Source organism: Enhydra lutris, unplaced genomic scaffold (assembly GCF_002288905.1).
Source record: "Enhydra lutris kenyoni isolate GAN:26980312 unplaced genomic scaffold, ASM228890v2 scaffoldscaffold10, whole genome shotgun sequence".
NCBI classification, from domain to species: domain Eukaryota; kingdom Metazoa; phylum Chordata; class Mammalia; order Carnivora; family Mustelidae; genus Enhydra; species Enhydra lutris.
This window is the reverse complement of record NW_019154094.1, coordinates 1,076,030-1,091,854: the sequence shown is the minus strand read 5'-3', so window position 1 is coordinate 1,091,854 and position 15,825 is coordinate 1,076,030. Positions and strand designations below refer to the sequence as shown.

At 47.3% G+C, this 15,825-nt stretch overlaps 1 protein-coding gene and 1 pseudogene across 1 annotated transcript; both read left to right on the top strand.

The window, feature by feature from the left end:
- Positions 1–1,457: 1,457 nt before the first annotated feature.
- On the top strand, positions 1,458–7,692 carry LOC111143734 (long intergenic non-protein coding RNA 1835). The gene is made up of 7 exons (XM_022497556.1): positions 1,458–1,539; positions 1,878–1,985; positions 2,511–2,564; positions 2,661–2,750; positions 5,030–5,181; positions 6,064–6,167; positions 7,554–7,692. Exons 1-7 carry the CDS (start codon positions 1,458–1,460, stop codon positions 7,690–7,692), a joined length of 729 nt encoding a protein of 242 aa, XP_022353264.1.
- A 6,676-nt stretch (positions 7,693–14,368) lies between these two features.
- The window catches only part of LOC111143933, a 5,976-nt pseudogene continuing 4,519 nt past the window's right edge, over positions 14,369–15,825 (top strand).

The following is a 15,825-nucleotide window of genomic DNA, read 5'->3' as shown; positions in this document are numbered from 1 at the left end:
TTTCCTGGGGCTTTTATAACAAAGTATGAGTGCTTTAAACCACAGATATTTGTTGCCTCACAGTTTGGGAGGACAGAAGTCCCAGATCAAGGTGTCAGCAGATCAGTTCTTTCTGGTGGGCGTGAGAAAGCGGCCTGCGGCCAACCACTCTCCTGGCTTCTGTGATATTTTGGCAATCTTTGGTGTTCCTTGACTTGTAGAAACTTCACCTCAACGTCTACTTTTATCTTCACATGATATTTTCCTTGTGTGTAATTCCCATTTTTTTGGTAAGGACACTACTCATATTGGATGAGGGGCCCACTCTACTCCAGTGTGACTCGATCTTAACTGATTACATCTGCAATGACCCTATTATCAAACACCGTCACATTCTGAGTTCCTGGGGGTAAGAGCTTTCACACATGAATTTGGGGAGGACGAGGGTTACAACTCAACTCATAGCAGATGGCTAGGTGATGTTTCTTTTTCTCTCAAGTGCATAGTATTGATGTTGGCAACACAGCAGAGAATAATGGGGAAGACTGCTTGGTGTAAGAAAGGATTGATTTACATCCTAGCTGTGCTTTTTATTAGCCTTGTGTTTTCACCATGCCAAGCTTTTCATTTATTGAACAGTCACTATTTTGGACATTTTTGTGTGTGTGTGAAGATGAAATGAGATAGAGTACGTAAAGGGCATTTCATCATGTTTGACAAACAGAGGGCAGTCAATAAATGCTAGCTCCTTCTTCCTTATATTCAACATTTTAAACCTTTAAAATAATAAATAGGTAATTAGCTAGCTAGAGTAATGCATGCATGCATGAATGAATGAATGAATGGGAAGTGGGACTGGCCTCAGTAGCCAAGAGAAGAATCATGCAAATTATTTCCTGGGGTGCCTGGGTGACTCAGTGGGTTAAAGCCTCTGCCTTCAGCTCAGGTCATGATCCCAGGGTCCTGGGATCGAGCCCCACCATCGGGCTCTCTGCTTGGCCGGGAGCCTGCTTCCCTTCTTCTCTCTCTGCCTGTCTCTCTGCCTGCTTGTGATCTCTGTCTATCAAATAAATAAATAAAATCTTAAAAAAAATTATTTCCTAAAGCCACATGTCCACAACTGGGCAAACCTAAGATAACTGTTCGCAGAAGCTGTTAGAAGCCAAGATTGGCAATGGTTTGAGTACAGGAATTTGGATTCGGTTCTGTGTTGTCTTGTGTTTTAACCTCCTCAGGCAGAGATCAAGTTTTCAGGAGAAGTTTGGTGCCCACTGCCTTTGCTCTAGGTGCCCAGGTCCCTTCCCCTATCAGATTACTTGATTGTCGGCCATCTAGAGATCTTGGGGCCCCACACTGAGCCAGGAAGGAAGACAAGTGTGCGAGGGTTGGGGAGGAGGGTGCTTCCTTCTAAGAGCTGGGTAGATCACTCAGAAAACCCTGCAGGGCAGGGGAATCTCAGAGCTGAGTAAACTGCAGCCATGGTCGAAGCCAGGCAGTCCCCAAACCCCAATGAGATTACAGCATTGAGAACAAAACTCCCCCCGCAGCCGGGGAACACTGGTGAGTCAAGGAGCTGGGACCAGGGGCCCTTTACTTCAACAAAAGATGGGTGCTGGGTTGCTCTGATTCCCTCATAGATTAGAGGAAGGGAATACCTGAGATGTGAGTCTTCCTGAAGCCCTTTCTCATCCCCCTGGCCTTCACCCCCATGACTTCTTATCTTAGAAGGATGGGCTTTTTTCCCAGCCCTTTCTGAGCCCTCCCTATCAGGTGGGTCCAGCAGTGAACCCAGAATACCCCAGGGGATATGGCAGTTTCCTGCAGACTGTCTGAGGCATCTCAGGGGGCAAGAGAGTATATATCCTTGGGGAAAGGGAGGCTGACCTGGTTTCCTCCAGGGCGATGGGGACAGACATCCCAGGACAAGACCTGGAAGTATCTCTGCCTCTTCGTGTCCCTGACCCTGCTTCTCGTGGTCATTATCTCCAGTGTGGTCCTGTCTGAAGGTAAGGCATGTGGGCCAGTGGGAACAGGGTGACCACAGGGAAGCAAGCACACTAGCTCCCAACCTGTAAAGGCAGGTCTACAAGGCCAGTGTGGGGGTGGCTGGTCTGTGTCCCTAGAGGGATCATAGTGATAACAGAGTGGAGCTCACCTACACATCAGTCTCAAAGGCATTTGGGAGCTGTATGGACTGAAGTCAGTCTGAGTCATTTGTGAGTGTCTCCCCAAAGTTCATCCCTGACCTGGTCTAAAGCTCCAGGCTCCCTGCTAACAACTATAGAGAGCTAGTTCAACAGGACCTCCTAAATAGAAGTCCTGCCTCACTGCTCACTAGTTGGTGCCTTGGACAGGGCCTCTACCTCTTTCTCTGGGCCTCAGTTTCTTCATCTGAAAAATGGGTGGGGGAGGAATTTTGGAGCCTCAGAAGGCCTTGCCCTGGGAATGGGAGAAAGCCTTGGCTTTGAGGAACAGGGAGAGACCCCAGGGAAGTTCTGGGGTCCAGGATATCTGGTTGCACCTCTCCCCAGTACTGAAGAGGACAAAACAAATGCAGAAGGAAGTCTTCCAACTCAAAGAAAAAGGTGAGTGGGGTTCAATATGTTTGGCCTCCTGCCCCTCAACCATATCTCCTCTCTCTGCCAAGACCTTCACCAGCCCTTTCTCTTTGGGCCTCCCAGTATCTCAGGGACTGGGAGATGCTGGGCACGACCGGGACTTCATGCGGGGAGAAGTGTTCCGACAAATGAAGGCTGTACTGGCAGGCAACGGTAAGGAGAGTAGGTGGAGAGGGAAGAGGCTGTATTCCCTTCAGCATCTGTTAACATTGGGCCTGCCCACAGCAGTGGCTCTCAGAGGGGCACCCCAAAGCCAATGGCTTCTCAGATCTTCTTAGGAAGTTCAGGTGACATGATCAGATCATATTTGTATTGGAGGGCTCCCAGGAAAGCAAGACCTTTGAGACAGCAAGACCTCTCTGGGCTTGTGGTTGTATATGACCTTGGGCAACCCATTTAAACCATTCTGGGCCTCAGTTTCTTCAGCTGTAAAATGGGGATAATCCACAGTATTTTCTCCAAGACAGGCGGTCAGGATCCAGAGCTGCCACTTTTAATAACACACTGGTGTGTTACAAAATGTGGTCGGTTCATAGCAGCATGTTACAAGTCCTGGAGAATTCGCCACAGTGTACATTCCTTGTTCCCAAACAACCATTGGGATCAAATGCTTCTGAAGGGGGTGCTCTCAGCGTCACACCTTTTTTATATAAGTGGACGAGTGGATATCATTCACAAAATATACAAGCAAATCTCATTATTCATGTAGCTATGTTTTATAAAATCCCTGCAAATGATAAAGTGGTGCATATTGAATCATTGCTCGTAGAGGGGAAATAACAGCATTAGGTTTATTGAAGCCTCTGGCCATAACGTTTGGTCAACCGATCAAGACATAACCCTGTTTTTGTGTGTTTCTGTTTAAATAGCTACTGTTTCATTAACATTCAACTCATGGCCAGCGGCACTATCACTCATGTCTGAAAGAAACTTATGTAACGCACATACATTTTCTCAATAAGGCATATTACAACCTTCGTGCTCATTTAGGAACACCGACAGCACTTCTGCCTTATACTTGAGGGTCGGGGTTCTTTTTATTTTTAATTTTATCTTATTTTTTACGATTTTACTTATTTATTTGAGAAAGAGGGAGATAGAGAAAGAGAGAGAGAGCATGAGTGGGAGGAGGGGCAGAACGACAAACATATTCCCCACTAAGCACAGAGTCCAATGCAGGGCTGAGACCGTGACTTGAGCCGAAGTCAGACTCGTAACTGACTGAGCCACCCAGGCACCCCAAGAGCCTTTTTAAACAGCAAAATCACCGACAGAAAGCATAAAAATGTGAAAATCGTAGCACAAAATACCCCATGGAAAGAACATTTGTTTACAGTCTGAGAGGTGGAACAAGAAAGCAGAGCTTTGCCTTATTTTACCTCAGACTCAAGCTTTTTGTTGCTGTATGCATCTCTGTGAGTGACAAGGAAAGCTTCGTAAGTATTGATTTTGGGGTTACCAATATATTTGAGTCAGTAGGAGAATTTGCAAATATGGAATCTGCAAATAAGAAGGATTAATTTGGGGTGCCTGGGTGGCTCAGTGGGTTAAAGCCTCTGCCTTCAGCTCAGGTCATGATCCCAGGGTCCTGGGATCGAGCACCGCATCGGGCTCTCTGCTTGGCGGGGAGCCTGCTTCCCTCTCTCTCTGCCTGCCTCTCTGCCTGCTTGTGATCTCTGTCTGTCAAATCAATCAATCAATCAATCAATCAATCTTAAAAAAAAAGGATTAATTTGTGTGTGTGTGTGTGTGTGTGTGTGTCTGTTCACTAACTGGATATAGATGAATGAGACGAGAATCCCCTCTATCACTCCTGAGCCCTAGCTGCCAAGTTCCTACCTAACTCTCAGGAACCACTGTAATTATATTATGTGGTTATATGTGTTTTCCCTTAGAGCACAGTTTCTTAAACTAAGCACTATTGACCTTCAGGCTGCATCATTCTTTGCAATGGGGGACAGTGGGGGATTGTCCTGTGGATTGTAGGGTGTTTGGCATCATCTCTGCTGTTGACCCACCACGTGTGAGAACCCTGCCTGAGGTCAGAAAACTGAAAGAGGTCTCAGTTGTTGCTCAATGTCCCTTGGGGGAAGAATTGTCCCTGGTTGAGAATCACCACTCTGGAGTTTCTTCAAGCAAATGAGGATGTCAAACACACGTCCCTCTATTTTATACAAAAGTAGGATATTAACTCCACAGTGTTCTTTGGATCTCTTTTCCCCACCTCATAGGATATCCATAGCATTTTACTATTTCCTTCTGATACTACTCAGTGATGGGAAGCACCAACTTACCAGGTAGTGAATTTCCAGCTGCTGGGTGTGCTCAAAGGGAGGCCACTGGGAATGTGACCAGGGGGTGATGGTTAACACAGCTCTTCACTGGATGGAAAACTGGACATGCCGATTTTGCTAATGGCTCCATTCCCACAGAAACCTCTTGTGAGCCTTGCCCCCTGGGCTGGAAGGTCTTTCAGGGCTCCTGCTACTTCTTCTCCCCGGACAAGCTCACCTGGACCCAGGCTAATGATTCTTGTGTCCAGAAGCAAGCTCACCTGGTTGTCATCAACAGCCGAACAGAGCAGGTGGAAAAAGGGAAAACCAGAATCTTAGCAGGGTGGGGGAGGTATTATAAAAGAATTTGGGGGTTCACATTTCTGTCTCTTTTGGGATCTAGCACAATACTTCTAGTATGCTCTTCAAGACCTGCCTCCTCTTGCCTCTACCCAACCTCACTGCTATAACATGCAGGGAATGGACTCTCTGCTCTGTGGTCCTGCCTCCAAGCTCTGATCCATTAGGTCCCTCTGCTTGGAGCACTCTTACTCTTGCTATCTGTGTGGACAGCTTTTACTCACCTGTCAAAACCCCAATGCAAACATCCCTTCTCCATATTCTCTCATGACATCATCAGAGGTTTCATTATAGAACTACACACTGCATCAGGTTTGCCTGCTTATAAGCCTGGGGCTGGATCTAAACAATCTCAGGAACAAGGCTTGGCTCGAAGTAGGGCATCAAGAATGTCCTTGGAGTTGGGTTTCCAGCCAGAGATATTCCTATGGCCTACAGATCAAACCCCTTGCTCTGACATGCATTGACCTTAAGAAGCATTCACAGCCAGTATTTGCCCAGTACTTCTTTCTACATACATATACCTCACACAATTGATTCTTCTGATCTGGAGGATATACTAGGATGTACTCTTCTGATCTGATCTGATTCTTTTTTGCTTTGTACAGATGGGGACACCAAGGGGTGGGTTACTTGTTTGAAGACATACAACATGCTCATAGTGGGTCTGGAGTTCACATCAGGATATAAAGTACTGTGCATGGCTGTCTCTGTCTGCTGCCCACCTGAGAGCTCCTCTGTACCTCAGTCCTCTTGCAAACCCCAGACACTCCAACCTCTGTCCTTTCAGCTTTGATGGAATTTTACCTCGAAGTATGCCTTTTTCCTTCTAGGATTTCCTGACATCAACTGGGCAGGTGACATCCTGGATAGGCCTTTTCAAAGAGGGCCAGAAAGGCAACCATAAGTGGATGGATGGCTCAACCCCCACCTACATGTGAGTCTCCCTGTCTGCAATGCAGGTGTCCCTAATCATCCACGACAGTCCCCTACCCCCAAGAGATTGGCAGGACTTTTGATGAGTGAGTTGATGACCACTCACTATTTACCTGCAGCAACTCCCAGACAACATGCCACACTTTCTACCAGACCAGCTATTGTTATTTTGTTACTTGGGGAGAGTATTCCAATTTAAATGCTCGAGAAACGATAGATTCAATGTTGCAGGACCTCCCAGGACTTCTCAGAACCTTGAAGGTGCTAATATGCAGGTTGGGCCTCTTCAGGAGTATAATAATGCAGCACTTGTCAACTGTATGAGTTTCTTATGGACTCTGTAAGAAAGAGCCACAAACTGTGTGGCTTAACACAACAGAAACTCTTTCACAGTTCTGGAGGCCAGAAGTCCCAAACCGACATGTCAGCAGGGCTGCATGTCCTTCAAAGACTGTAGGAGGGGATCTTCTCCTGCCTCCTCCAGCTTCTGGCCACTCCAGATATTTCTTGGCTCATAGGCCCATCATTCCAATCTTGGTCTCTGGGGCCACACACCCTTCCCTTCCCCCTGTCTTCTCTCTTCTGTCCCTTATAAGGACACTTGTCATTGGATTTAGGGTTCACTCAGTTAATACAAGATGATCTCATCTCAATATCATTTACTTAATTTCACTTGCAAAGATCTTTTTCCCAAATAAGGTCACATTCACAGATACCTGGGGTTAGGATGTGGGCATATCTTTTTGGTGGAGACAATATTGAACCCAGATGTCTTCCTGGAGGTTACCTGCCCCTCCCCACACTCTTTGTTTTTCTTTGGATGTTTCCATCTGCTAGCATCACCTTTCCCTGTCTGGCAAACTGCCCTGGATGGCTCCAGGCTAAGGGCAGAATTCATCTCCTTGGTAAACTCATCTGCTGTCTGAGCACATACAGTATATCTTACAATGCACTGGTCATCACATCCTCAGAATGTGCTCCCATTTTGCAAAAGAGGAAAACAGAGACTCAGAAATTAAGTAAGTAGCTTTTGGCAGAGCTAGATCTTGGACTGGGTAAAATCTGACTTCAGAGTAAATGCTCTTCAGAGAAGGGGAGAGGGTCAGTGGGATGAGGCAAATCAAGAGAGTGGTCTCAGAACTTGGAGATCCTCAGCTTCTCTCAAGACTGTTGCCTGCCGCCACTCTCAATTGAGCTCCATTTCTCCACTCAGAAAAAAAGAAATGGGAACGGGTTGACCAGAGGCCTACTGGAAGATGGGCTTGAGAAATGACTCATTGGAGGCCTCAAGACCCTCAGAGCCAGACCCTCACTCATAGAGAGCAGGGTTGGGGGTGCTCAGGCACTGGCCCATCTACTCAGGGATTTTGTGGGCATCTCTTTACAGCAACTGGGACTCCAAGGAACTACATGATAATATAACTGCCCCAGCCTGCATGCTGATGCACAGCTATGGACATTGGAGTGACTTCTCTTGTGAATTAGGGAGATTTGCTTTCATTTGTGAGAGGCGCCAGAACTGCTGACCCAAGTCCTTATATCCACACCCTGGGATAATGTAGATCCCATACTACACAGCCTCAGGACCCATCCTTTTCTTTTCTGGGTTCTGAGTTCACAGCAGCAACAATAAAGGACCTTTCTCCAAAGCCTAGTATCCCTCTCTTGGCATTGTGCTTGCTCACCCTTTCTTTCCTTTCCTGATTTCTGTTGAATGGAGGAAGTACCCCAGAAGCAGGGCTCATCCCTGCAGGAGGATTATAATTCTTAATTCCCATTAAGGCCAGGCTCAGCTATGATTATGCTTGGGCCAACGAAGTGTGTTGGGAATTGACATGTGCCACGAGTAAGCAGGAATCTTAAGAGCTTTATGTGGTTCTTCCATCTTTATTTTGCTCTTGCCACAAGACCAGCTCTTCCCAGAGAGGGCAGCTTCTTCAAATTTGCAATGAAGAAGACCCCCTCAAGCAGAGCTTCTGCTGGCCTGCAATGACCATAAACATGACAAAGACATGGAGCTCTATGGTTATCAGCCACCATGATTTTGAGGTCACCAGTTGTTACCTCATCATACTTAACCTAAACTGACCAATACAGAGGACCAAGTTTCATTTCTATTCCTTCATTGGGCCCAAATCACCCGGCACCGTGTATACAGTCTACTCAGAGCCTGACTCTTGTTTTCCTCTTAGAGACCTTCATTAAATTTTATGGTCTATATTGTACAGATGCAGCGGATCTCTATCCCATTTAAAAAAATCCTTCAATCCCTTAATTGTGTCTGACCCTCTTCTGTTAATTCCAAAACCTATGTGAGTTTCCTCCACATTTGCAAGCCTGGATTCCTGAGACCAAGATCATTGAGAAGATGCAGGCATCAGCCATTAGGATTAGTCATGGCCATTCTCTGGACCTGGCCCAGGCTCACTTACTTATACATCTTTCACTCATGGTTACATAGACATGTTACAATAAAGCTCGGGTCTGTCGGAACAATTGTTCTCCAACAAATGCTATTTTGAATTCGGTAAAACACCAATTTGGTCCCTGCTATCTCTTTCCTTAAATCTGAAACTGTATGGGAATGAGATGCACATCTGTATCCTTGACGCAGAGAAGAGAAACATAAAATGCGATTCTCTTCTAGGACCACGGAGATGAGCTGTCAGAAATAGGAGTGGGTCTTGCTCTTTGCTCGGAAAGTTTAGCTGAAGTTCAGCTATTGTAAAAATGCAGGTAGACCAGATGTCTCATGATGATTTGGTGAAGTAGGTCAAACCATGTGCTTTTTTAGGATGCATTTTGCAATTGCTGTAGTGAGTAAAAACTCATAAGTACTTATAACATGGCAAACAGAGTGATTAAGAACTGGGATAGACACACCTGTTACCAGGATGCCTTCCTGGGGCTTTGTAGTTTGTGGCAGAGGGGGAGCTGATAGAACAGGTGTACAGAGCAAGATGGAGTCACTCATGTCAAGAAGTAACTTATGCCAAGCATTGATATAAGCAGCCAAGGGTGTTGCTGCTTAGACCAGATATCACTGAAACCAACACAAGCTGATGGCTTCCAGATCTGGTAACCAGCTGAACCGAGGCCCAAGACTGATTAAACTCCTTTTAAAAAGGAGCATTTTTGCAACAAACTGTCAGAAAATCCAAACGCTGCACTTTCACATCTGACCACACCAAAAAAGGCAATTGCCTGCAAAAAGTCTGCATGACTGATCTCTGAACACAACAGAGGTCCTCCATTGTTTGAACATAATAAGCAGGAGGGCAGAGAGCTGACCCAGTACAGACCAAAGCCTCCTCCCAACTGCATGCTCACAGGCTGACCTTGCATTTGGTTTCATAACTTCTTACCCTTGTTGTTTCTGGGTTGTGGTACCACTTTGTCTTGGGCTTTGCTTTGTGTGAGGTGTATGAAGCCAAGTTAAATATGTAGTAAAATGCCAGTGAGTCCGGATCCTGAAAATGTTTTATAATTATGTTAACCTTGCTTTATGACTGAATAAAGCTGACATAATGGAAAGACACAACATGTGTGTGTGCTTCCATAGCATGCTCATGATGGCAAGTTTGAACAAACCACCATGGGACCTGATCCTCAGTGGGGACGAGTTCAAGTCCAGGAAAATAGTTTTGTCACAGCCCACCTTGACTCTAATATAATATCCATTTATTTTTCCACTATATGCTACATCTGGCCCAAGAATTGCAAACACAAATCCATTTCCTTGAAATTAGCATTTATTTCTATGAATCATTAACTCGTATCTTCATAAAACTAGAAGAAACCTCAACTTGGTTGCTGTGTATTTAAATTTCCAGAGCCTGGAATATAGAAATCACTCAATAATGTTTGATGGATGAATGGATGGAGGAGTTCCAAAGGCATAGGGTAAGGTAGGTAGACAGTGAGTTGATTCTATTCACTGGATCCTGGCTGCTACAGGGCTCTCCTCAGTGATAAAATACCAGTACCAAGCACTTCCTGAACATGTGCTAAGTACCAGACAGCTTATACATTAGGCAGGTGCTATTACTATTGGTGTCCCCGTTTTCAGACAGAGAATCAGAGAGATCCAGTCATTGCACCAAGGTCCCACAACAAGGAAGTGGCTCACCAGGATTTCCACCTGAGTCTGTCTGATGTGAGTCAGTGCCCTGAGGCACAGAGCCACCCAAGCTACTACCTGTAAGTCTCTCTTTGCCTATCAATCTATGTTAAAGAACCTCAAGAGAGCTGAACAGTTCACACTGGTGGCTAGTTAGTCTTTGTTTAAAGAAGCCCCCAAACAAAAAGCCCCCAGAGAATTCAGTGGAGGTGATGTCTTGGGGTAGCAGGAGATTAGGAGAATTGTCTGAATCCACCACCTCCATCCCTGCTCCCATGTGCTCAGAGCCCATCTGCCAGGGCCCCTGGGCTCCCTTCCTGGAGGACACAGAGAGGTGAACTGAGTTAGGTTCATCAGGAGTCAGTCAATGGCATGCAAGAGCACAATGAGACCCCTTCCGTGCACAGCCTGCCAAGCCCAGCTGGCATACCAATCCCTAGAAGCCAAGACCATGGTCATTACTGAACAAGTCACGGGATTTTAAGTGACAGCTGGGAACTCATTAAAAGTTGGCGCACAATTCCCCACCTCCACTTCCTTTGTGGTATTTAAAGAATCCCTAAGGATTGGCCACAGACCTGCAGGCAGATGAGTTTCAGTACACACCTCAAGGCTAGGTAAGTTCAGCTCACTCCAGAGGAATGGTCCCCAGAGTGTTTTACCACTTAATTTCAAGCTCAGACTTGGTGTTTCATTAGCACCAAGAGAAGTTGGTGGGAAATGGAGGTGACCATTTCTTGATCCATGCAACAGATTCTTGGAGCTCAAAGTGGCTGAGTTCTACAACATGCACCATGGCAGAACCATTGCCCACAAACCACATGGTGCCAAGTGGCTATTGTGAACACTGCATGCTGCTGGGCACAGATAGGGACAAAGGTCTCCAGAGCTTTGGGAGCAGCTGAGGCTTCTAATTCCACAGTAATGGTCACTGCATTGCATTATAGTATCACCTGACAACACCTTTGATCCTTCCCCACAGACTAACATCCCTGAGAGGGTAGGACCAGTCTGAATTAGCTTAATATTGTGTGCCCATAGCTGGGCACCTAATAGGTGGTCAATAAAACTGCTGAGAAAACAAACTCATCTCTCATTACAACACTAGAGAAATTAGGTGAGCTGCAAAATCCTCCTGAAATAGGAATGGCTCATCCCTAATTTACCTGAAATTGACTTTTCAGGAGTGACTCTGTGACTGACGTCACAGGAACCCATCTACCCTCTTGTGTGTATCCTAGCCAGTATTTCCTGTAGATGAGTTCCATCCTGTGGCAGTTAGGGTTATGGAGTAGGGTCCTTTTGTTTGGATCCCTGTTTGGCTTTAAACCATCTTGAGCCACTCACTCCTCCTCTCCTGTCCAAGCCCTCTGCCACTTTGGCTTTCTTCCATTCCTGAAAGGGACAATCAAATTCCCACCTCGCATCGCCAGAACGTGCTGTTCCCTCTACCTGACACACCCTTTCCTCACACTCTACCCATAGAGGAGAAAGTCTCAACTGAAATACTCCCTTCTGCATAAAACTCCTGCAGTCTACCCTGCTTTCATAGCCCACCACCTTCCCTTCCTCACTCATCTCATATTCTTGTCTAAATTCAGTTATCTTTCTTCCACCATCTCCCCTCTACTGTCATGTGCACAGAGGCAGGCATGTCAGTCCTGGTCACTGTGGGCTCCCCAGGGAAGGGCTCAGGCATTGTATACACAACTATTGGATACCTGCTAGCTAGGGCTGGATGTCCTCTGAGCCAGAGATAAGAGTTATCTGGCCCACAGTGTTGAGGCCAGTCATGCTTATCAAACTAACCAGCTAGTGTGGTCTGTTTGACTTTACCCAGTTATCAAGGAGCAGATCAAGCATGAGGCTTCCTCCCTCCATGTACCAACACACTGCCACCTAGCAAAATGAGCGGGGACTTCTTAAGCAAGACGATGACCAAGGATTTGAAGAGTTTTTCAGTTGATTTAACTGTCCAGTCTGTAGTTGAATATTGTGCTATACACATTCATGGTGTTCTAGTTTGTGCTAGAGATGGAAAGTGACTGGACCTAAGTGCTAACACTTAAGGCTACCAGGCAAGGAGGGAGAGACAGGCAAATGCTGAAATCATTCATATCCTTGGAGATAAATGTCACGAAGGTGCAGTAGACTCTCAGGACGCTACAGTCCCAGTGACTTCCCTGAAACCCATGGAGGTAAAAAGATCCTAAAAGATAATCCACTGACATTTAATGAGTCCTGCCATGTCCATGAGCCTGGGGTCAGATGGCTTTCAACCAGTCTCCAAGTTAATGCTGGTCCCCAGATGCAGGGTACTCTCATATTAGGGGTATTACTTTCCAATCGGTCGCCTCTGGTGGCTCCCTCCCCCTTTTGTTTATCTTCCGATATCAGTCTGACGTTCCCACACCGCTTTACCTGCCCTTCTGCCCCTGTAGAGATCCAGACGTGTATAATTCTGATCTCAGGATGATTTCATGGATGATTGGAGTTCTTTGGTAGGTAATCAGCTCACTTTAGGGTACAGGTTGAAACGACGCCTCCTCCTACTTCCTTGCCATCTTGTCCCCCCCCCCCCAAGCCTGGGGTCAGATGGAAGACTCACAGGAAACTGCCTCCACATTCCTGGGGTCAGGAGTGCAGTGTCATGTAGAGAAGTAAGTGCAAGACATTACTCTTGGCGATTGGCTGGGTCTGACCCATCTCTCTGTCTGCAGCTGTGAGTAAAGATTCCGGAACCCAGCAGAGGTTGATGAATGTCTAGGGTAGGAAACAACTAGGACAATATATCTTGGTCACCCCTGCATCAGACCCAGTGCAGAGAACCAGAAATGCCTGAATCCTGCCTGACAGAACAGCTGAGCAAAGCAACAAGGTTGTCCTTCAAAAGGACTTTGGTTATTGGTCATTTTATCTCCAGTGACCACACACTGCTTGGCACACAATAGGTGCACAAGAAATACCTGTGAGAAAAATGAAAGCATGGGGCCCACAGTTCAAGAAAAAGGTGGATATGGTTGCTGAGGGTGGTAGACCACACACTTACTGTGTGCCAGGCTCTTTATGCAGGTTGTGTCTCTTCTTATCATTCCGCGCCATTTCATAAAAGAGAAAATAAGGCCCAGAGAGGCCAAGCTGCTTGTCCAGGGTCACAGCGCCCCCTCCAGGCAGGGATGGAAGAAGCTGCTGAACTGAGACTTTGGGCTCCACTCCATCTCCTGACTTCCTGCTGACCCCCTTCTGTGACCTTAGCCTTATATCCTGACTTCTCTGGGCATCCAGAAGTAACAACAAAGATCTTTCTCCTTAGACCTGAATTCATTTCTTGGTTGAACATCTGTTTCTCTGATGACCTTTCTGGACTTGAGTAGTGCCAGGAATTTCCCAGATTGACCTCACATTCTGGGTCTTCGGCTGTGCCAGTGGGCTAGAGCTTAGAGGAGAGTGTTGGGACACTCAGTACAGGCTGACACCTCCTTCCAACCCCCATCTGCTGGACGCTACAAGGGTGGATCCAAGGTGCCTAAAGTCCCTTCACATTTTGACCTCGTCTGACTTCCCAGACTCCCCCGACCCCACTCTGGACATTTCCCCATGCCTTTTCTTCAGGTGGTTCCTTTGCTGGCCAATCCCTCCCTGACTCCGTGTGACAGGGACTGTTCATCCTTCAGAGCTCAGCTCAGATGCCACCTCCCTCCCTTCCCACTGGCGCTGTAGGGTCTCACAGCACTGTGCATGTGCTTCCTTCACTGTTTTCTTTAATGCATTTGTTGTGTGTGTATTGTTCCATTTAATATTTACCATTCTGGGGGCTGGGAACACAGGATGCTCCCAATGAGATGCCATTTCTGCCCTCAGGAGGTCTGTCAAAGTCTAGTGAGAGACACTGACCCATAACCAGTGATGACAGCACCATGTGATGGGGGACTTCAGGGCAAGCTAGGAGTCAGACAGGCCCCTGGCCAAGTCAGTGCTGCAAGGACACAGGATAGGCTTCCTGGAGAGGGTGGCATGGGATGTGAGACCAGTTGATTGAAGCAGATGGGAGTGGGGTACGAGGGATACAGTAGGATCTGGGGATGCGAGAGTCTGGTACACTCAAGAAATTGAAAGTGCTCCCATCTCATTTTAGCCTACAGATACAAGGTGGAGGTCTGTGTTGGAAGATGGAGAGGGAGGTGAGAGAGGAAGCTGGAGAGGCCAACAAGGACCAGACTGTCAGCTGTAGTGAAGCATCTGGGACTAAGGAGTCATGGCTGGTTCCAAGCAGAGGGGAAGATGGAATGTGGTCTCTTCAGCAGGATCCCTCTGATTCTGTGCAGGAAGCAGGTGCAGAGGTCAGACCTGAAGAAGAGAACTGAATCAGGACGGATGCTGTAAAGGGTCAAGACAGTGTTGCTAGGAAATGCATGCCCACTTGGAATCTCAGACTGTGACCTTGTTTGAAATAATTACACATGTAATTAGAGAAGGATCTCAAGATGAAATCATGCTGCGTGCTGGGCCCAAAAATGCTGGTGTCTAATGACTAGTGTCCTTATAAGGAGAGGAGAAGACATACAGACACAAGGACACGTTCATGTGAGGGCAGGTAGAGATTGAAATGATGCAGTCAAGTCTGCTGGCAGCCACCAGAAGCCAGGAGAGAGGCATAGGGCTGATCGTCCCTCAGAGCCTCCAGAAGGAATGACCCTGCTGACCCCTGGCCCCCAGAACTGTGAGAGAGCACATTCTGGAGTTTGCAGCACCCCGGGTTGCGGCAATTTGTCCCTGAGCCCCAGAAAAGTAATGCAAGGGCAGGTACTGTGTTCTAGGTCAGATGTGCTCACACCATGCAGGGGGACTGGACACGGGGAGTGGCAGGTGAGTGGACACTGAGCTGCACTGTTCCTCAAGCGCAAGGCAAGTCTGGCTGTGGGTAACTGTGATGGCTTGGCACAGCCTCCTCCCTCTCTAAGACCTCAGCTGGGGCAGTTGGGTCCAGAGCAGGGCCATGTCTTAGAGATCCTACCTCTGGCCCAATACCTCTGCTTCTGCAGAGGCCAGACAGCAGCTCTTCTGGACCAGTCCCAGGGCCTGGGACCCAGGGTTTCCTCACTAAAGCTCTGAGAACCTGCACTTTCCTGTTTGAGAGAGCCCAGGTTGCCTGTTTGCGGGGTGTGGAAGGAGCCTGAGCATTGGGAATGGAGTGTGCCTAGTCCAGCAAGCATGAGAACAAAGGAGTATGCTCAAAGAGTAAGGGAGGGACACCAGCCTCCTGTTGTATTTCTTCCTCTGTCTTGTCACCTCCATCTCCAGACTTAACCATCCTCTGCACAGACCAGCTGGGAGGCCTCAGGGAAGGTTTGGAGGCTGCAGGTACAGTGGGTCTCAGGGAAGCCTTTGGAAGTCTCCTGAGTCCCTCCCCGCCCAACTCTGAGGCCTGAGGGAGGCCCTGCCCACAAGCTGAGTCAGCAGCCCGCCTCCCCCTGGGAAGCCTTTGGAATGCCACTGGAGTACAGCTAGATAAAGTGCAGGTGCAGCCTCCCACCCTGCC